Raw genomic sequence first — 21,732 nt, 5'->3', positions numbered from 1 at the left:
ATTGCAACAGGACTCAGCACCATCGCACTCAGCACGCGCCACCAAAGAATGGTTACAAAATTAAGTTTCTCGCTTCATTTCCAGCGCACAATGGCCACCAAAATCTCCGGATACCAATTCGTTGGACTATTGTGTCTGGAGTATTTTGGAAAGCAAGGTTGGCACACCAAAATACCAAAGTGTCGATCACCTCAAGCAATCGCTTCGCCGGGAATGGGCCATAATACCGCAGAGCAACATTCCGGCAGTGTTTCATTGGCCGTTTGAAAGACATAATTCGTGACTAATTCGAACAAATCTAAACTTATTCTAATATTTTATGTATTTCCGACATTTTTGCTTTCATTCAATTAAATTAAAAAAAAATGTAAAAATTATGGGGTTTAACTTTGTTGCAGTTTTTTATCTCACCCTGTATACTTTGTTGGGTCTACAATTATTATTTCGATGAGTTACAAACGAAAGAACGAACTTAATATGCCCTCCATACTATATATGGTGAAGGGTATAAAACTCACTTAATAAGGTCGAAGAAGGACCTACTCATGGGGCCTGTTTGTGTATGACGATTGCGAAGGAAAAACAAGATTACAAAAATGTTTTACAAATTTTGAATTTAACTCAAAAATAACTAATTTGAAATGGTATTTTTCTTTCGGCTTCATTTTCGTATCATCATATAAAAGCTAGTCCAGGGTCCGCTCAACAGTGGCTAGAAAAGGTTTTTTGATATAATTAGGTCTACAGATCCTTTAATTACTCGCAAGGAGTACTATACGAATAAGCCATACAATTAAATTACCGAAATTACAATATCTGCTTCATAACAATTGATATTTATATCATTTAAGCACATTCATATTTTAAAAATATGGGAGTAATATTCCAAAAAAAAATAAAAAAAAATCTTATCGATAATAACCCTCACTTTCAAGACCCTCGGCAACTTCAAAATTGTCCTATCAATCCAACCCACAAATATGGATGCACATACATATCTACATTTGTCCACTTCAATTTCATTATCGCAATTTGTAATTCAATAATTTATTTCAACTGGGATGATAAGGCGATTTTTGTAAAAAATATATATCAGTCGTTCGCGAATAGCCAACCGCAACAGAAGATGAAATTTAAACTTTTCGTATTGGGTTCGATTTTATTCGTATTGTATAGTATTTGGTGTGGAAATAGGAATAAAGATCCATTGGTTGTGGAAATTGAAAATGGTGTTCTACGGGGTAAAGATAATGGCTTCTACTATAGCTATGAATCCATACCCTATGCTGAGGCACCCACGGGATCATTGAGATTTGAGGCTTCTCAGCCATATAATCAAAAATGGGTGGCACAATTTGATGCCAGTGTAAAACCCAAACCCTGCATGCAATGGGATCAATTTCAGGAGGGTGAGGACAAACTAACCGGCGTGGAAGATTGCCTTACCGTCAATGTTTATAAACCCAAGACTGGCAAAGAGAAATATCCGGTAATGGTTTATTTCCATGGTGGCTGTTTTATGTTTGGCGATGTGAATTTCTATGAACCCGATTATTTGATGCGCAATGGCAACATGATCTTGGTCAAGGTGGTTTACCGTCTGGGACCGTTGGGATTCATGAGTACCGAAGATGAGGCCATAACTGGTAACTTTGGTTTGAAGGATCAACAAATGGCCTTGAAATGGATACAAAAAAATATTGCCAATTTTGGTGGAGATCCCAGCAAAGTGATCTTAAGTGGCTTTTCAGCTGGTGGTGCCTCGACACATTATCATGTGCTCAATCAGGAAACCAAAAAATTAGCCAAAACTGCTGTGTCATTTAGTGGTGTTGCCCTCAATCCCTGGGCTCTTAGCACAACGGCTCGACAAAATGCCTTGAAGGTGGCCAAGATTTTGAAATGCCCCAATTTGGAAAATACCCAAGAGGTAAAGAAATGTCTGCAAGCCAAACCAGCTGGGGATATTGTGAGTTCGGTAAAATATCTGCTGAATTTCGGTTATAATCCCTTTTCCACCTTTGGTCCGGTGGTTGAACATCCAAAGGCTAAAAATGCCTTTATAACCAAACATCCAAGGGATATCATCAAATCTGGCGAATATTCACAAATACCCCATTTGGTCACCGTTACCTCTGAAGATGGTGGCTACAATGCTGCGGAGTTATTGCAAATTAATCCAAAGACAGGCAAGGAGTATATCTATGATTTGAATGAGAAATGGTTGGATTTGGCACCAGCAAATCTCTTTTTGCGCAGCATTAATGACCGGCCGGTGGAATATGCCAAGGAATTGCGCAGCAAATATATGGGAGATTTGAGTTTCTCTGTGGATAACTATTGGAAGGTGCAGAAAATGTACACGGATGTGTTGTTTAAAGATGGCCTTTTGGAAACGGTGCGATTGCATAGTAAAAAATCGGCTACGCCAATCTATGGTTATGTCTATGATAATCCAGCGGATTATAGTGCAGGCTATGCTCTCTCTGGAAGAAAGGATATTAAATTTGGTAAGTTAAACAAGTAAAAAAGCTGTAAGTTCGGCAGGGCCGAACTTTGGATACATTACGAATATCCATTACGAACCTCAAATACCAAATTTGAAACAATTCCGCTGAATAATGTCGCTTAAATCACCAAAATACCAAAATGGGGAGGTGGCGTTATATGAGGGCTATACAAGGGCGTGGACCTGCACGGGCAATTTTCTGTCATAGGCTGTAGTATTAATTGCGAACTTCAAATACCAAATTTGAAGCAATTCCGATGAATAATGTCGCCAAAATCATCAAAATACCAAATATCGGGACGTACCGTTATATGGGGGCTATACGAAGACCTACATGGCTCATTTTCTGTCTTAGGATGTAGTATCCATTACGAACTTCAAATACCAAATTTGAAACAATTCCGGTGAATAATGTCGCTAAAATCATCAAAATACCGAATATCGGGAGGTACCGTTATATGAGGGCTATACGAAGACGTGGACCTGCAGAGACAATTTTCTGTCATAGGCTGTAGTATTCATTGCGAACTTCAAATACCAAATTTGAAACAATTCCGGTGAATAATGTCGCCATAATCATCCAAATACCGAATATCGAGAGATACCGTTACAAGAGGGCTATACGAAGACGTGAACCTAGCCAGACAATTTTCTGCCATAGGCTGTAGTATCCATTACGAAATTCAAATATCAAATTTGAATCAATTCTGGTGAATAATGTAGCAAAAATCATCAAAATACCGAATATCGGGAGGTGCCGTTATATGGGGGCTATACGAAGACGTGGACCTGTACAGACAATTTTCTGTCATAGGCTGTAGTATTCAGTACGAACTTCATATATCAAATTTGAAACAATTCCGGTGAATAATGTCGCCAAAATCATCAAAATACCGAATATCGAGAGATACCGTTATAAGAGGGCTATACGAAGACGTGAACCTAGCCAGACAATTTTCTGCCATAGGCTGTAGTATTCATTACGAACTTCAAATACCAAATTTAAAACAATTCCGGTGAATAATGTCGCTAAAATCATGAAAAACCGAATATCGGGAGGTACTGTTATATGAGGGCTATACGAAGACATGGACCTGCACGGACAATTTTATGTCATAGGCTGTAATATCCATTGCGCACTTCAAATACCAAGTTTGAAACAATTCCGGTGAATAATGTCGCTAAAATCATCAAAATACCGAATATCGGGAGGTACCCTTATATGAGGGCTATACGAAGACATGGACCTGCAGAGACAATTTTCTGTCATAGGCTGTAGTATCCATTACGAATTTCAAATGTCAAATTTGAAACAATTCCGGTGAATAATGTCGCTAAAATCATCAAAATACCGAATATCTGGAGGTACCGTTATATGGGGGCCATACGAAGGCGTGTACCTGCACGGACAATTTTCTGTCATAGGCTGTAGTATTCATTGCGAACTTCAAATACCAAATTTGAAATAATTCCGTTGAATAATGTCGCTTAAATCACCAAAATACCGAAAAAAGAGAGGTACCATTACATGGGGGCTATATCAAAACGTGGACCTACATGACCCATTTTCAATACCAAAAGTCCTGCAGACATAATATAAATTTGAGTAAAATTTTATCAACCTACTTCATTTCGTTCGGAAGCTAGAGTGATTTCCACAGACGGGCGGACATCGCCAAATCGACGTAGAATTTTATTCTGATCACTTTGTGGCGTGTAAAATGTATATTTCGAGGTGTTACAAACGGAATGACAAACTTAATATACCCTCCATACTATGGTGGAGGGTATAAAAACGAAATGTTTGAAAAATACTCACATTGTTTGCAGTGTTGTGCCCCAAAAATTTTGGATAACATTATGTTTGGGATGATCTCAACAGATGAACATTCTTAAATCGATTTAAAATTTTACGCTGGTCATGAAAATATTTTATAGTCTCCCACGAATATTTGGTGGTGTTGTAAAGAAATTCAATATACCCTCTTTTCCATGTTAGGGGGTATAAAAATGTATTTCATTGAACCGAATATATGCATTTTTTTCTTCTTCGCTGACGGATCTGATCTCCGAATCGTCTTAAAGTCGGTAAACATGCATGGCTATAACTTTTGGCCACCTTATCAAATTTGATCCACAATGCATTATTACTGGGTTATTGACTTCTAACAAGAGGTGGTCTGCGATAAGATATGCTGCACAATGGAAAATTTGACATAATTTTTTTATTGGATTCCGATAATGTAGATCAAAAAAGAACACTTCCAAATATAACTATTCCCAATCTATACCAGTGCTAATAACCTACTACTTGGCCGAATAGCTGATAAAGAAACAATTAATTTCATTTATTGTTTAATACAGCGAATAAAACATACCGGTAATATTCCGAAAACAAACAATTCTTCAATACAGAATTTTGAAAAAAAATCATTTTTTTGATAAGGCTCACGCCTTGTCAGCTTAAAAATTGACCTATCACACACCTCTGGATTTCATTATCTCGGTACGTAATCCAGAATTTAAATTCGTCTAGATGACAAGGCTTTTTCCCACCCAAAGAAAAAATCAGTCGCTCGCGAGTAGCCGGCCGCAACAGAAGATGAAGTTTAAACTTTTCGTATTGGGTTCGATTTTATTCGTCTTGTATAGTATTTGGTGTGGAAATAGGAATAAAGATCCATTGGTTGTGGAAATTGAAAATGGCCGTCTGAGGGGTAAAGATAATGGCTTCTGCTCGGCAAAATGCTTTCAAGGTGGCCAAGATTTTGAAATGTCCCAATTTGGAAAATACCCAGGAAATTAAGAAATGTCTGCAAGCCAAGCCAGCTGGGGATATTGTATCCACAGTGAAATATCTGCTGAATTTCGGCTATAATCCCTTCTCCACCTTTGGCCCCGTTGTTGAACATCCCAAGGCGACAAATGCCTTTATGACTCGGCATCCAAGGGATATCATCAAATCGGGACAATACACTCACATCCCCTATTTGGTCACCTATACCTCCGAAGATGGTGGCTACAATGCTGCGGAGTTACTGCAAATTAATCCAAAGACAGGCAAGGAGTATATCTATGATTTGAATGAGAAATGGCTGGATTTGGCACCACCAAATCTCTTTTTGCGTAGCATCACTGACCAACCTGTGGAATATGCCAAGGAATTGCGCCGCAAATATATGGGAGATTTGAGTTTCTCGGTGGAAAATTATTGGCAGGTTCAAGAGATTTATACGGATATATTGTTTAAAGATGGCCTATTGGAAGCGATGAAATTGCATAGTGAAAAATCGGATAGTCCCATCTATGGTTATGTCTATGACAATCCGGCCGATTATAGTTTGGGATATGCTCTGACAGGGAAGAAGGATTTCAAATATGGTAAGAATTTTAATAGAAGTTAGGTTACAGCATTAAATATTGGCTTAAGTATATATTAAGGGAGTTTATGAACCCTTTATAGAAGTCCTTTATCAGTTTAAGTTCAGGATTGTTAATCAGCCTTATTTCCCTATCTATAACATATCTTCTATCCATAGAAAACCATTGGAATGTATCATATCTACAAACGATTTAGACATATTGATGGTCTTCTCTCCATGTATTACAATTTGTTTATTTCATAATTCTTCCATCTTCTTTTCCTTTCCAGGTACCAATCATTTAGACGACTTATCCCTAATCTTCCACTATCCGGTGCGTAGTCCACCCCGTCCCGATGAGGTTATCATTTCCAAGAAATTCCTAGAAATGTTGGTCAACTTTGTTGAAACAGAGTAAGTATGATTAAATTTATTCCGAAATCACTCATAAATAAATTGAATTCAATTTCAGACACCTATCCTTTGGAGATTGTGAATTTGTGAAGAACAACAAGGACAGCAAACAACTGAAACTGATGTCAATTACCAAAGATGATTGTAAACCCATTGTTGTCTAAGACGACCACGTATCTCAAATGGTTAGAGTACTAGTAAAAATGAATATACAAAATAAATTAAATTAGGAAAAAACAAAAGAGAACCATTTTTGTTTATGATGAAATATGGGGAAAAAGAATGCTCTTCAAAAAATTCGATGATCTCAGCATTTTTAAAAATTCCGTGCAAAAATGTGGGTAAAATTATTAAAAGGCCAAATATAAGTCAGAAACGTTGTATGGTAGCTACGGAGGTCCGTGGACCAATATGGATAATGTTTTAACACCGGTGGTATTAGCAATTACGAACTTAATATAACGAAGTTTCAACAAACCCAATAAACAGGTGGCTAAAATTGACAAAATACTGAATTGCAAGAATTGGACATTCACATTTATGAACCCAAATACCGAATATCAAACAAATCCGTTAGAAAATGTGACTAAAAAAACGACTATTCGAATATATCGTTATATTGTGGCTATACGAAAACGTGTTCTTATACAGACGATATTCTGTGAACTGAGGTAGAGCCCATTTCAAACTCTAAATAAGACATTTGAAAAAATTTCGTGGAAAAGTATGGCTAAAATCATCAAAATACCGAATATAGGATGGATCATAGAGGAATATGCCTCATTATACCCTCAGTCCTATGGCTAGAGAGAGTATGTATATCATTTGAGACGACGAAAATGTGCCTCATCGAAATAACGATTTTATACCCTATGTCTCTTGGGCCCAAATCCGTTTCAGGACATTTGGAGTCGATCTAGCCATGTCCGTATGTCTGTCTGCCTGGTGCGCACGATAACTCTCGAAGGGAGTATCCGATTTGATCCAACGTACATCGTAATATTATTATCAAACTTAGATCGAGTGGGGAGATGGCCAATATCGGTCCACTCCTTCTGGTACCTCCCCCACAAAGTGTCAACATTTTCAAACAAAATATTTTACAGCACAAAAAGAGGAATGTTGCTCCGATTTCGCTTTAACTTAGCAAATCCTAATATTTGGATTAGTGCTAGGTCAGTTGTGAAAATGGACAATATCGGCTTACTCCATCAAGTACCTTTCCCACAATGGGTCGCAATTTTGAATAATTTTATCTCTCATAAAATGTGATCTCCACATCAAAATATTTTTACGAAACCAAAATCTGGTGTGAAGATGGGGTATATCGGTCCATTCCTTCTGGTACCTTCACCACAAACGGTCATACTTTTGAATAACCAAGAAGCTCATAAAACACGAAATTAATATCCGATGCCATTCAATCCTGCAACATCTCAATATTTCTATCAACACAAGGTCTATTTTAAAGATGATAGATATAGGGCCATTCCTTTTGGTACCGCCCCCACAAAGGGTCCAAATTTTGAAAAACCAAAACGAGCATAAAATTCGAAATAAGCATCAGATTCTCTTGTGAAGATAGAATATATCAGCCAAATTCTTCAGGTACCTTCCCCACTAAGGGTCAACATTTTGAAAGTCTATGAAGCTCATAAAGCTCGAAATTAACATACGATTCCATTCAGAATTGTTGCATCTCAATATTTCGATCAACACAAGATCTGTTATAAAGTTGGTAGAGGAGCGGAACATTTCTTCTGGGACCTCGCCCACATGGGGTTCAAGTTTTTGAAAAACAAAACGGTCAAAGAAAGCGAAATAAGCATCCTACTCTCTTCAGCTTTCACACATAAAGACATTTTTGCTAACACAAGATCTGTTGTGAAGATGATATATATCTGCGAAGCCCCTCCAGTACCTCGCCCACAAAGGGTCACAATTTTCAATACGTTTATCTGTCATAACTTGCAAAACAAGTCAGCGATTCTTTACCAGATACTCTGGATGAATATGGAATTTATGACTTCGCATAAAATTGGATATAAATTCGTTCGTATAAATTCCGTTCGATTTTCTTGTAGTTTTGCCCATTCCAATATTTATATCTGTATTAGATGAAGTATGAAAATAGAGTACTTCGGTCAACTATATCTGGTACCACAAGCACATTTTAACACTTTCTAAAAATTATCACGATTGTCTTTAGGAAGTAACGACTATAGTCCAAACCTGGCACGCCGCAATTTTATTTCATATTTATTTAGGTCCGATACGAAGTGGACAATATTGGACCATTCCTTAGGAACCTACTCCATAGAGGGTCAACAATTTGAATAATCATAACAGAAGTAAAAATATATTTAAATAACCCAATATTGGCTGAGTATACATCTGTCGGCAAACCGACTGCTACTTTTTAGCTTGTTCTTAGCTTATAAAAAATATTAAAACTTGATGATAACTTTATGTAATTTTAAAATAACTAGTAAGCATTGCTAGGGTTTAAAGGCCACTTTTGAAGCCATGACCAACTGCATTCAAGATTGATATGATGAACAATGCGTCGGCTTTAATTTTCAAAATACATCTCTATTTCTGACGGACGTATCAAAGAGTGATGCGAAGAAACCATTCAATTAGATAAAACTTTCGGACTCCAAATTCTGCTTTGGTTAGTTAACATGAATATATAGGACTTACCTTTCTATTAAAAAAGTTGTTAGTTTGATTTGATTGTTGTTATTGAGAAAAAGATTGATTGATTTTTGTTAGTATTTCAAACATTTTCTGTAAATATGAATTGAAAATAAAAATGTTAGTAAAAAAGCTCTACAGATAAATTCAAATACATTACCAATTAGATTTCGTAATTTGTCTTCTTAGCCTTTATTTTATTTTACACACCATTCTCCCCCTTAACTGTAGTTGTATCACTATTACTTCTACTTTCATACAATTCAATTTTACTATCCAAAAAGCGAAAATCATTTAATATCGACAACCAATTACTATAGCCAGCAATGGACATAAAACGTTCCGGTTCCGTCTTCCATACCGCCGAATACACCGCAGTGTTTTCAGTCTTTATATCAGCTCTCAGTTTACCATTCATGGCATAGAATTGGGCATTAGTATGTTCACCACCAACAAATATCATATCTTCGACAAAATCACAAACATGTACCTTGCCGGGAAATGGGAAAACACTTGTACATTCCATGGAACGTAAATGCCATAGGGATAATTTTGGTCCACCACCACACAACAGCCAATCGTCATTGGTGGCCAATGCACCTTGCCATTTGCCCATTTCAGGGCGTACCAATGTGTCTTTTTTGTATGGTTCAATGAGGCCTGTGCTTTCTTTTTGATTTGTCACCCACATACGAATACTGCCATCTTCGGAGGCGGAATATAATTTATCCGTACCCGAACCACATACACCATGTATATAATCTTCATGACCCTTGAAGCTTCGTGTTATACGGCCATCTTCTAAGTTCAGTTCATAAATTACATTATCACCACAGCCAACATAAAGCAAATCGGTTTCGGGTCGCAGCCACATATAATTCACATCTGGAACTTCGATGGCTTCCACATCAATGGGTATTTTGATTTCCCAAGCACGACCAGTGGCCAGTTCAGCCTTATCCTCAACCCATTTTAAACCATACACCACCCCAATCGAGCCCACAATAAGGAATTCTCGATGGAAGCTCAAACAGTTGATTTCACATTCCTCGCCTTGTGGATATATTTTGAGGGGTGGTCGCATTTCCTCTGAATTCTGGAAATTGGTAATACTGAAAATGTATTTTCACTGTTAACAATAATTTAAAATAATATTTTCCTTCACTTACTTTTGCACAAAAATATCTCCCGCCCGATTACCGGCAAACAGAAACTTGCCCGACGTTGATATTGTTTGGGCGCAAACACAATTGTAAAAACGTTTTATATTGTAATCCTCGTTAGGATCTCGTAGAGGTATTAATGGAGACATATTCTCAAGACTGTTTCTGACAATAATTTAATAATTTTGTTAAAAAGTATTAACTTGTTTGTACACCGAATTGTTTTTCCACCGGCTTGGTAAACGAACAAATTTAAAAGCGTTCCAAACGATATGGGAAGAAGAAGCACACTCCTTATCAGTACCAATAAGCAAAACGTAATGAACGATAAAAATGTAAACCAAAACAAAAACAAACCGAAAAAGCAGGGCTTTGAAGATAGAAGACGCAGTCAATGCAGAACCAGAAACACATTTTGTACGAGGAAACAGATATGCCATCATTCACACTGAACTAATAATTTAGCGGCTGGGCATGATTTTAAATTAAAGAGGTTTTTGTGCATTGCAATATATATATTGACTGCACTGAAAATGTACACCCCCTGGGAGAAATTGCTTATATATATCGTAAGAAAGCCATATAAAAGCCTTACGAGGGAACATTAAAAAACTCACAGTAAATGCAGGGCTTTTTAGATCGAAAAGAATCAGAAACTCATTTTGGAGAGGAAACTGATATGTGTCATTCATACTGAACTGATAACTTGAGCGGGTTGGCATGATTTTAAATTTAGGAGGTTTTTGTGCTGGAGCTATTTACTTAAATATATAGTAAGGAATGCATATAAAATGGTGGAGTATATGATACTCAAATAAATTTCGATTATTGCTTATTACTTACTTGACAGAACTTTGTTAAACAGAAATGGAAAATCGGCATAAATCACATTTTCTTCCGATGCTAAGGGCATGGTAGAATTATCAAGGATCGACCCAAGAAAATAAAATATTTTTATATATTTTATATGTTCGAAAATTGTTTAAGAAGTCTAAAACCCTGTACTGCACATTAAAGATACCACGAGATGTACTCTTAGTTTGCTTATAATTCGATGGGCACCGGTACCGTGTATATTATCTTCTTTCTTTCTTTCTTTATTCAATTCATACTTAATACTAAAGCCTCCAAGGCCAATTAATTGTATTAATAAGGTACTCAAAACCAAGTAGAAGAAATTCAAAATAACTTATAATTAACTATAACATTATTAAAAAACAAATTATAAAAGGCTCCCCAGCCAAAACTACAAAAAAAAAAACAAAAGTAAAAAAAATGAGTCCATAGAGGCAAAATAACCAACAACAAGCAATTAAATTTTTTTTTAAGAAAGGTGAACAATAAAGCCGGTATAAAAATAATTTAAAAATTATTATAAAAAAGAAAATAAAAGCTCAAAACAACGAAAATAAAACTAATTGGGATATATACCGGGATGCAGGACATGATTCAACATTTTCAAACAAAAGGCATTATTAGAATGGGAAAAAAATCTAAACTCAATAGGTGATAATTCCACAAGCGTGCAATACTGTGTTATCTGTGTCCTTTCACATAATTTATATATCTGACATTAAAATTGCACCACTTAACATATAAATTAAACATATAGGAAAAACAACCAAGACATATTCTCGGAATTTTTAACATTTTATTTAAACTTTGTCATTTTATGATAATTAATTATCATCAAGATTTTAATAACATATCTTGATTTCCTCTTCCCACGATATTCGTAACTTAGTTCATTGAATTTCACATTCTATCATCATTCGCAAGCCAAGTCCTTTTCTCGACTTACAGATCCCTATTGCCAAGCCAAGGTATTTAAGGTTTTTTTGATAAACATTGAATTTCGCGGGATTAAATGTTGGAAACATTACAGAATATATTTTACCATAGCAATTTAATAAAAACATTTAAGTAAAATACGCACAATCCTAGCAATGAATGAAAATGTAAGCATACTGTATTTAAATTATTGAAAGATAAATTAAAAATGTCATCTTTTTCTTAGCTTTCGATAATGTCTTTGGAAATAAACGGACAGCGTCATATGCTTGAGGTGGGCCAGTTATATTTGTTTGGTAAATTGCTACCTCCAAATGACACAAAGTTTGTCTTCAATATTGAAAACGAGGTAATTTAATGGATATACTTTTTGGAAGAGCGTTGTTTGTCTTCATGATTTATATATGTATTTGTACAGGATGTGGATGAGAAACATTGCTGTGTGGGTGTATTTGCCCAGGAAGATGTCTACGTTTACGACTTATTCAGCTCGCAGGGAACTTACCTTAATGGTAAACGCTTAAGGCCCTTTACAAAGGTTTCGGTCAAGACTGGAGATGAAGTAAGACTTGGCCGTTTTCAGTGTCTACGATTCCACAATGATGAACAAATGGAGAATGTAAGTTAGTTTTCAAAATATCTATTATTTTGAGTCTTATCAGTTTGGTTTTCAGTCCCATGACAGCAGTGGTTTTGGTGATAATAACAAAAACACATCCGATATAATTGCCTCTAGTCCTGAGACGACAACGCATAGAGATTCCAGAGTGAAACGCTTAAACAATAACAGCTCGGATAATTTCTTGATGCCTGCAATACCGTCTTCGTCAAGTAAAGCGCAAGCAGCAAAGTCCCAGTCTTCGAGGCTCAGCAATAGTTTTGTAGTACCAGAAACTGAAGCAGCTCTCTCAAATAGCCGCCGCAGTTCAATAGGCTTTAATACGTCAAATAGAGGCCGTTCCAGTGATAGTTTCATGATACCCGAAACCCAATATTGTGGCGGGCGGGCATCACTAGCCTCCAATCTTTCCATAGCCGAAAGTACAACCTCAGAGGGCGATAAAACACGATTGGATAATTCCACTGGTGATGATGATTTTTGTATACCAGAAACACAAGAGGTGTTAAGTTCCCAGAGACCACGGCCATACATGGATAAAATGAAGCCTTTGGAAGAAAAGTCAGTTGACTTGAATGATTCAGATGATGAGGGCATAAATGGTTCCTTCGGCGCTGCAAATGGCAGTAGTGGTAGTCAGTTCCGGATTTCTACACAAGACTACAATGAAGGTTTTGGCGAGGAGGATAATTCGCTAATGCAGTCACAGGTTATCCCGCTAATAAGACACAATACAGTTTTATTGAACAGTAGTGTTGCACCAGCCAGACAGGAACCAAGTCCCAACAAAGAACCCACTGAAGATGATAATGAGGTGGCCAATATTAATTCCTTTGCTGCCCAAAATCCACCACCTAATCCCCAGGTTAACGATGATTTGAATTGTTCTACGCCAGATCTGTTTGATTGTCAAGCTTTAGAGGCTATTGCAAACGAGAATAATGCAGTTGTTACAGATTTAGCCGATGCTGCTGTGAATCTTTTTGAGAATGATCCTCCTCCTGCTGGTTTGGATGACGAAGAGGATTATTTAGCAACACAAATGTTTCCAGCTTCGAACACATCCTCAAATAATACCAACAGTGGTTTGGACAAAAATAAGACATCCAAAGATAAAAATATATTTGAGAGTAAAGAAGATGAACCGTTTTTAACACTAAGTGACAAGGAAAATATGCATCCAGATAAGTTGGATCCCGTTTCCGATTTGCCACCCACACAACTTTTTGCCAGCAATGATGGTAAGTGCGAAATTGTGTTACATGTTTCCAGAAATAATTGTAAACTTCAATTTGTGTTCCAGCTATGTCGGAACATTCCTCAACTTCTACGTCTTCGTCACGTAAAAGTAATGCAACCAAAAGCGAGGAAAAACACAAACGAGTACCTACTTCAAACACCAGTCAAAAACAAATTGAGGAGGATTTATTAGCAGAACCTACCGTCAATGTCATGGGTGATGAGGAAGATGATATTCTAACCCAAGCATTTGTACCACCACCACCAAAAAGCACATCTTCCAGAGCATCAAGCGTGAAATCTGTGAATCACTGCTTTAACTCCACTTTATTGGAAGATAAGGCGGTGGCTAAAAATCCAGCTTCCTTCTTTGCCGAAATGGAAACAAGTCCGAAGGGATTGGACAAAACAATTGCCACTTCAAATGTCTTCAAAATGCCAGAGAAAAATTTCTCCACAATTAAGAAAACGTCGTCTGCTGCCAGCACGACATCCACCGAATCTGATATGGATTTGTTAATGTGTACACCACAGCTCATAAAAGATCACATTCCATTTTCAAAAGCCGATGATTTGAGAAAAAACATGCTGGCAGTTAAGAATAAAAATCTTTTTGGTGACGATGACGACGACGATGAGGATGATAAGAGTGAAGATTGTGAAAATGACAAATGTTTGGTTCAACTAATTAATGTACCTAAAAATACAAATGATTTTGATAAACTATTGCCACATCTAAAACAGGAAGCAAGCAATGGAATTAAGAATGAACCAAAAATTACAAAAGAGCAAAAGGCGGCAATAGAAGCAAGAAAGGAATACAAATTTAATACATCATTTGGCGAGGAACCAAATGCTAAAAAGGATAGGAAATCAACGAGCTCATCCTCTACTCTCAGTCGTGATCAAAGACATGCGGCTAGGGATCGAGAAAAACAGGATAGAAGGAAAACTGTTAACGAAGTTAAAACTAAGGAATCTTCCTCTCGCCAAAAGAAAAAGGAGCCTCTCCCTGCGGAATTTTCAAAAGAAGACAAATCCAAAGAAATCAAGGAAAAAGTTGAAGAAAATGAAACATCATCATCATCTAGTAAAACTATAAAACGTGGGAGACCAAAAAAGAATGATGAAAAGAAAGAGAAGAAAGCTTCATCCAAACGACTCACCAGATCGGTACAGGATAAAGATAGCGGGAAAGATGAAGATGAAATCACAACTGTGAAACAGGCTAAACAAAGGCAACAAAAGGAAAAAGAATCAGAAGAAACTGAAAAAGTCCGTCCCCCAAGACGCAATACACGGCAACAATCGTCCGAAAAGCCACCGCCAAAAGAAACAAAAGATCCACCCAAACGCAACACCAGACTCAAATCGAGAGAGACACAGTCCAGTAAAGACAGTATTACGACCACAGATGATATGGATCTAATGTCTACACAGACATGTAAGTTATCGTAAAAGACAAGATTACTTTTATAAGAAAGCTCGATTTAATGTTTATTAAAATATTTTCAGTTGTGCACAATACACGAACCCGAACACGATCACGTTCACAACAATCAGAAGAAAGAAATGATGCCACGAAGAAAGCATCCAATTCATCAACGTCATCATCCACATTGCCAAATAGTTTGAATTCAAGCGCTACTACGCTTAATCGCAGCAGTTCCAGACTCAATTCATCAATCACAAATAGTATTGAAAAGAAAATTCCAACCTCAGCTAGTGCAGCTGTGCGTAAACGTAAATCCGAAACGCCAGCACCTCAACAAATTGAGGAAAAGAAACGTCTTAAACGAATAGTAAGTATTCGTAATTTACTTTTACGAGATAAGATAGACTTAAGTTTGTTGTTTTTCTCTTTTCGTTTTGTTTATTTCATAGAATAGTCATTGAATACCATTGGTGTGGGTTGTTCTCTATAAATTCTTACAAATGAATTAATTACTTTTACTTTTATTTATTGTTTTCTTTATTTTTTTTACAAAATACCATTGGATTCCGTTATTGTTAATAAATAAGCAAGAACATCTGGAAATCGTCTTAGACAATTATGTTGAGGATAGGACGAGAGAAATATTAATTTAAAATGTTTATTAATCCCTTTTCTTTTGTAGAATTCCCATGACTCCACAACTTCAACAGCTAGCTCCTCAGCTTCGGGCCTTTCAGCACGACCCTTGATATCCATAACCATGGTTGAACCGGAAAGATTTAACGAATTGCAAACCAAATCTAGAGGTTTGTTAAAACTAAATAATATTGAGATAAACATTTGTTTTTATCAATTTTATACGTTTATTTTTGCAGGTCTATGGGCAGTGGCCAAAGATCCCAAGGACAGTGAAGTTCTGGTAATGGACAAAACCTTCCGCACCTTTAAATTCCTATTGGCAATGGCACGAGGCATACCCATTGTGACCTCACAATGGCTCGAGGATATTAATTCAGCCAAATCTTTGAAAAAAGTTCCTCCCCTAAGCAATTACATTCTCAATGACCCCGGCTTCGAGAAGAAACATAAATTTTCGTTGGCCTCATCACTACAGTTGGCAAAGGAAAATAAAAAGGGCCTATTTTATGGTTACGAATTTGTAATGACTACAAATATTAAACCAGTACCAACGGAGTTGCAAGGTGGGTATGCAAATTATAAAATATACTATATTTCTTATGTATTTTTTTTATCCACTAAAAATTGGAGTGAATAAGTAGAAAATTGAAATCTTGAAGAAAGTAAATTGATCTTGAATTTTTTCGAGAATATTTTGAATGACATTTTTAAGGCTCATCGTAGACGTGCTGAAGCCTGTCTGAAAGGAACGTGGTCCTTATAGATGAGCTGAAGCCCGCTTAAAAGGGATATGGTCTCTTATAGACGAAATGATCTCTTATAGACAAGGTGATCTTGAATTGAGAATATTTTTAATGAAATTGTTTAGATCCATCGTAGATAAGCTGAAGCCTGTCTAAAAGGAACGTGGTCCTTACAGACGAGCTGAAGCCTGTCTAAAAGGAACGTAGTCCTTATAGACCAGCTGAAGCCCGCCTAAAAGGGACGTTGTCCTTATAGACGAGCTGAAGCCCGCCTAAAAGGGACGTTGTCCTTATAGACGAGCTGAAGCCAGCCTAAAAGGGACGTTGTCCTTATAGACGAGCTGAAGCCCGCCTAAAAGGGACGTTGTCCTTATAGAGGAGCTGAAGCCCGCCTAAAAGGGACGTTGTCCTTATAGACGAGCTAAAGCCCGCCTAAAAGGGACGTAGTCCTTATAGACGAGCTGAAGCCCGCCTAAAAGGGACGTGGTTCTTATAGACGAGCTGAAAAAAAATATTTTTTTAAGTTCATTCTCTGACGTGATTCTTTTAAGTTCTATATCTGGTCTTGGTTTTTTTAAAGGAGCATTCGTCGTTTTTTTCTATACCATACATAATACGAAGGGTATATTAAGTTTGTGATTCCGTTTGTAACTCATCGGAATAATAATTTTAGACCCAACAAAGTGTATATATTCTTGATCAGCGTAAAGTTCTAAGACGATTTAGCACACTAAAAACGAATAAAGATAGGAAGCTAATCACCGCCCCGATGTCTTTTTTCTGCAGACCTGTTAAGTTCGAAGATGGGCTATATCGGCCCACGATATCGTATAGCCCCCATATAACGGTATCCCCCGATATTCGGTATTTTTATGATTTTAACCACATTTTTCAATGGCATTGTCTGAAATTCTACATTAGGAGTTTCTTCTACGTACTTAACCCCCTGAAAGAGAATTTTCTATGTAGGCCCACGATATCGTATAGCCCCCATATAACTGTACCTCCCGATATTCGGTATTTTGATAATTTTAGCCACATTTTTAAATGGAATTGTCTGAAATTCTACATAAGGAGTTCTCTATGAGTACTTTACCCCTTGATATCGTATAGCCCCCATACATTGGTGCCCCCGATATTCGGTATTTTGTTGATTTTAGCCACATTTTTCAATGGCATTGTCCGAAATTCTACACAAGGAGTTTTCTGTGAGTACTTTACCCCCTGAAAGAGAATTGTCTATATAGGTTTACGTTTTAGTATATTACCCATATTACGCTACCCCGATTTCAGTATTTCCAGGATTTTCGCGACTTTATTCACCGTAATTGCGTCAAATTTCGTATTTGAAGTTCGTAATTGGTACTTCAACCTATCGCGGAAAATTCTCTATCCACGTCTTAGTATAGCCCCCATACAACAGTACCTCCCTTTATTCGGTATTTTGATGATTTTGATGATACTAGTGCCATTATTAACCGGAATTGTTTCGAATTTTGCATTTGAAGTTCGAAATCTTTACTACAGTCTGTGACAAAAAATTATTAAAGGTTTTCATTTGATCGATATTTTTCGATGTATTTTTTTTTTAAATATCCTTCCGAATGGTGGAGTGTATGAAAAGTTCAATCCGGTCGAATTTAGCAGGTTTTTTTGAAGTCCCATATTTCTTTGAGTTTTTTTTCGACGGATTTTTTTTGAGATTTCCTTCCGAATGGTGAGGTCGAAGTCGTCTTGAAGTCCCATATTTCTTTTTTTTTTTTGAAAAATATGGATTTTTTAAAGAAATTTTTAGGACGTGAATTTCCTCTTTTTTTTTAGTTTTTAAGGCCTATTCTTGGACATCAATTTTTATTTATTTTAGTTCTTTTTTTTTTTTTTTTGAAGACCCACTTCCCGGCATAGTTTTTTTTTTGTGAAAAATATAAATTTAAAAAAAGTTAAGGACATGCATTTTTTTAATAAAATTTTTAAGGTTTTTAATGATTTCTGTTTTATATTTTTAAGAACGGGAATTGGTTTTAATTTTCTTTAAAACATGAAACTTGTTTATTTTTTTATTTATTTTTTTTTTTTTTTTTGAAAATCTACTTTGAGAAGAAGACATATTTCTCTTTATATATTAGTTTATTTATTTATTTTTTCTTTTTCAAAAAAATTTTTAGTCCTTGAATTTTTTACTTTTTGTTTAAGGCCCATTTTGGACGTCAAATTTTTTTTAAGACCAAATTCCCTTAAAAATTTGGATGTAAAAAAAAAACTTAAAAATACGAATTTTTTTATAAAAATTCTAAGATTTCAACTTTGTTTGTTTTAATTCTCTTTAAAACATGAACCTTAAAAATTATTATTATTTTTTTTAAAGTCCACTTTAAGAACAAGACCCATTTCACTTCCTTGTTAATCTATGAAAAATATGGATTTTTTAAAGAAATTGTTAGGTCTTAAATTTTTTATTTTTTTATTTTAAGACCCATTCTTGGACGTCGATTTTAATTTTTTATTCATATATTTTATTTATTTTCTTTTATTTATTTATTTTTATTTTATTTATTTTTATTTTATTTATTTATTTATTTATTTTTTTTTTTGAAGACACACTTCCTTGAAAAATATAGACCATAATGATATATATTTATTTATGTACTATTATTATTATTTTATTTACTTATTAATATTATATATATATATATATATTTTTTTTTTTTTTTTTTTTTTTTTTTTTTTTTTTTTTGAAGACCTACTTCCCTAAAAATATGGATTTAAACAATATAGGGACATGAATACTTTTAATAAAATGTTTAAGGTTTCTAATGATTTCTGTATTACATTTTTAGAGAAAGAAAATTTGAACAGTGTTTGGCTTGCTTGTTTGGGATACCATAGTATTTTGTTGTTGCAAAAATCGTCAGGCAAAATCCCATTATTGTTGTTTTTATAAAAACAACGTTTGTTTATTAGTGGAGAACGATGGTAATGTTTACCAGGGGGTAAGGCAGGGAATACCTAGGTTTCGGAAAGAGCCACCAATCCTCATCAGTTCCCTTGTTTCTTGTCTGGGATATTCTCCCCAGAAGTTATTTATTTTGTTCCTCTTCTATTGAGCTTACGATCTCGTCACTTGGGTAAAAAAAATGTTTTTTGTCATAGAAGTTATTTTTTAAATAACTTCTGGGGAGAATATCCCAGACAAGAAACAAGGGAACTGATGAGGATTGGTGGCTCTTTCCGAAACCTAGGTATTCCCTGCCTTACCCCCTGGTAAACATTACCATCGTTCTCCACTAATAAACAAACGTTGTTTTTATAAAAACAACAATAATGGGATTTTGCCTGACGATTTTTGCAACAACAAAAGAAAGAAAATTTGTTTTAATTTTCTTAAAAACATGAACCTTAAAAATTGTTTTTTTTTTTAATCCACATTAGAAATTATAAATAAAATGATATACAATAACCACTTTTTCATTTTTTTTGTTTTCGATAATTTATTATTTTCATTAATAATTTTTTTTTTCGTTTCAGCCATTATCGAAATTGCCGGTGGCATTGTCCACGCCAAGGGTACCCCAGCTCCAAAGGATAATCAAAAACTTTACTTAATTTCCTGCAATGATGATCGCAAGGATTGGCATAAAGTTAGACGGATAAATAAGAATATTACAATTATCACCACAGAGGCCATAATGTCGTCTATAATGCGTCAAAACTGTACACCATTGTCTAATCATGTATTAGTTTAAATAATGTATTTCTATATGCAGTCGATTTCAGATTTGGTTTAAATGATGTGCTACAAAGATATTCCTAACTATGCTAAGTGCTGAACTCAATTTGTTTATTCGTGGTAGTTTTCTTTTCGAAGAGTACAAAACTTCTTGCACACCATGTCATTTCTATTTGTAATGTTGTTCGCCATTTTTTTTTTTTTTTGGTTGAGATTTGTGAAAAAATCTCGCACAGAAACCAGGTTCATACGTATTTTTTGGATATCTCCATTTAAATACAATGCCTAGTGCTTGTTCACGAACTCGACTGCATGAATTTATGGCAAATACTCATTTATATATGTACACATTTTTTATTTGTTGCAATTAATGTTTTACACAAAATGTTATCGTTTCGAACCAGGAGTTCCGGTATATGTTTTTCTTTGAATGTTTTTTTTTTCTTCGCAACTTTATATTGTTTTTTTTTTACTGTATATGTACAAAATTGTCAAATGAAATAAATTTTTCCTTTAAATTCGCCTCTGGCTACTACTGTATGACTATGTAAAGATATTCGAAATGTTTATGTCGTATATCCGTTAATTATACAATTGGAATAAAAAGAAAATAATAATAAATAATAATCTTACAGAAAATCAAATAGAGCAATAAATCTGTCTACAAGGAACCAGAAATGCCGAAATATAGCGGATTTGGTTAGAAATCATGAACCTATCTCCAAAAGTAAACCTTGTCTCCTAATAGCGAAAATCATGAGGTACCCTGATGTATGGATGTTACACAAAAATTGATCTACTTTTAATATAAAACCTAAAATGTCAAATTGTTGGGAACGAAACCTATTAAATACCGCATCATAAAAAAGTATCTAATAAAAAAAAAAAAATAAAATAGTATCAGCCCCAGCCTTGAGCCATGATTATTCAAACTGTTGACCCTTTGTGGGGGAGGTTCCGAAGCAGTTGACCAATTCGTATTTGATCTAAGACTGATATAAATATTACAACGTATCAGATTTAGACTATATCGACTACTTCCTTTACTTTACAAGGTGAGATGAAAAAAACTGCAACCAACTTCAGACTGCTGTCATTTCCAAGCCACTCGTCCGACAGCTGTTAAAATTATTCCAGTGACAGCTCATTATATTGTTTACAAGCGTACGAAAGAATTTTGGTGAGAATTTTCCAGAAAAAAAGTTATTCGTGATTGAATTCATTCGACGTCAAGGAAGTAAACGAAAGAAAACAACAACAGAAAACATCAGCGGAAATTGTTCGAAAAGTAAGAAGCAACTTGATCGAAACCCGCGTCGCAGTGGCCGAAAAAATGGCTCGTCAGCTGAACATATCGCAATATTCCATTCGGCAAATATTGAAAAATGAGCTCG

The 21,732-nt window shown here is 35.5% G+C and overlaps 3 protein-coding genes across 4 annotated transcripts; 2 read left to right on the top strand and 1 right to left on the bottom strand.

Moving 5' to 3' along the window:
* The first annotated feature begins 1,085 nt into the window (after positions 1-1,085).
* On the top strand, positions 1,086-6,521 carry LOC101889364 (esterase-5B-like). Its single transcript, XM_005183883.3, has 3 exons — positions 1,086-2,510; positions 6,162-6,285; positions 6,344-6,521. Exons 1-3 carry the CDS (start codon positions 1,127-1,129, stop codon positions 6,447-6,449), a joined length of 1,614 nt encoding a protein of 537 aa, XP_005183940.1. The 5' UTR covers positions 1,086-1,126; the 3' UTR covers positions 6,450-6,521.
* A 2,624-nt stretch (positions 6,522-9,145) lies between these two features.
* Positions 9,146-10,457, bottom strand: LOC101889538 (THO complex subunit 6). The gene is made up of 2 exons (XM_005183884.4): positions 10,152-10,457; positions 9,146-10,094 (listed from the first exon to the last, which is right to left on the bottom strand). Exons 1-2 carry the CDS (start codon positions 10,292-10,294, stop codon positions 9,185-9,187), a joined length of 1,053 nt encoding a protein of 350 aa, XP_005183941.1. The 5' UTR covers positions 10,295-10,457; the 3' UTR covers positions 9,146-9,184.
* A 1,506-nt stretch (positions 10,458-11,963) lies between these two features.
* Positions 11,964-20,810, top strand: LOC101889701 (general transcriptional corepressor trfA). 2 transcript variants are annotated; one of them, XM_005183885.4, is made up of 9 exons: positions 11,965-12,103; positions 12,163-12,285; positions 12,355-12,555; positions 12,611-13,796; positions 13,859-15,238; positions 15,310-15,596; positions 15,912-16,035; positions 16,105-16,431; positions 20,137-20,810. In XM_005183885.4, the coding sequence occupies exons 1-9, from the start codon at positions 12,092-12,094 to the stop codon at positions 20,352-20,354; spliced, it is 3,858 nt and encodes a 1,285-aa protein (XP_005183942.1). In that variant the 5' UTR covers positions 11,965-12,091; the 3' UTR covers positions 20,355-20,810. The 2 variants fall into 2 exon arrangements, with proteins under 2 accessions (XP_019892432.1, XP_005183942.1); XM_020036873.2 differs by lacking the exons at positions 15,912-16,035; positions 16,105-16,431; positions 20,137-20,810 and adding an exon at positions 15,679-15,767 and having other exon boundaries at positions 11,964-12,103.
* Positions 20,811-21,732: the final 922 nt, after the last annotated feature.

Source organism: Musca domestica, unplaced genomic scaffold (assembly GCF_030504385.1).
Source record: "Musca domestica strain aabys unplaced genomic scaffold, Musca_domestica.polishedcontigs.V.1.1 15, whole genome shotgun sequence".
Classification (NCBI taxonomy): domain Eukaryota; kingdom Metazoa; phylum Arthropoda; class Insecta; order Diptera; family Muscidae; genus Musca; species Musca domestica.
This window is presented reverse-complemented; position numbering and strand designations above follow the sequence as displayed.

Excerpts from the sequence above, each read along its gene's own strand:
- LOC101889364 (XM_005183883.3), top strand. The coding sequence starts at position 1,127 with ATGAAATTTAAACTTTTCGTATTGGGTTCGATTTTATTCGTATTGTAT. Across the intron at positions 2,511-6,161 it reads AAGAAAGGATATTAAATTTG|GTACCAATCATTTAGACGAC; the intron begins GTAAGTTAAACA and ends TTTCCTTTCCAG. Across the intron at positions 6,286-6,343 it reads GTCAACTTTGTTGAAACAGA|ACACCTATCCTTTGGAGATT; the intron begins GTAAGTATGATT and ends ATTCAATTTCAG.
- LOC101889538 (XM_005183884.4), bottom strand. The coding sequence starts at position 10,294 with ATGTCTCCATTAATACCTCTACGAGATCCTAACGAGGATTACAATATA. Across the intron at positions 10,095-10,151 it reads GGAGATATTTTTGTGCAAAA|TATTACCAATTTCCAGAATT; the intron begins GTAAGTGAAGGA and ends ATACATTTTCAG.
- LOC101889701 (XM_005183885.4), top strand. Across the intron at positions 12,286-12,354 it reads TCTTCAATATTGAAAACGAG|GATGTGGATGAGAAACATTG; the intron begins GTAATTTAATGG and ends GTATTTGTACAG. Across the intron at positions 15,597-15,911 it reads AGAAACGTCTTAAACGAATA|AATTCCCATGACTCCACAAC; the intron begins GTAAGTATTCGT and ends TTTCTTTTGTAG.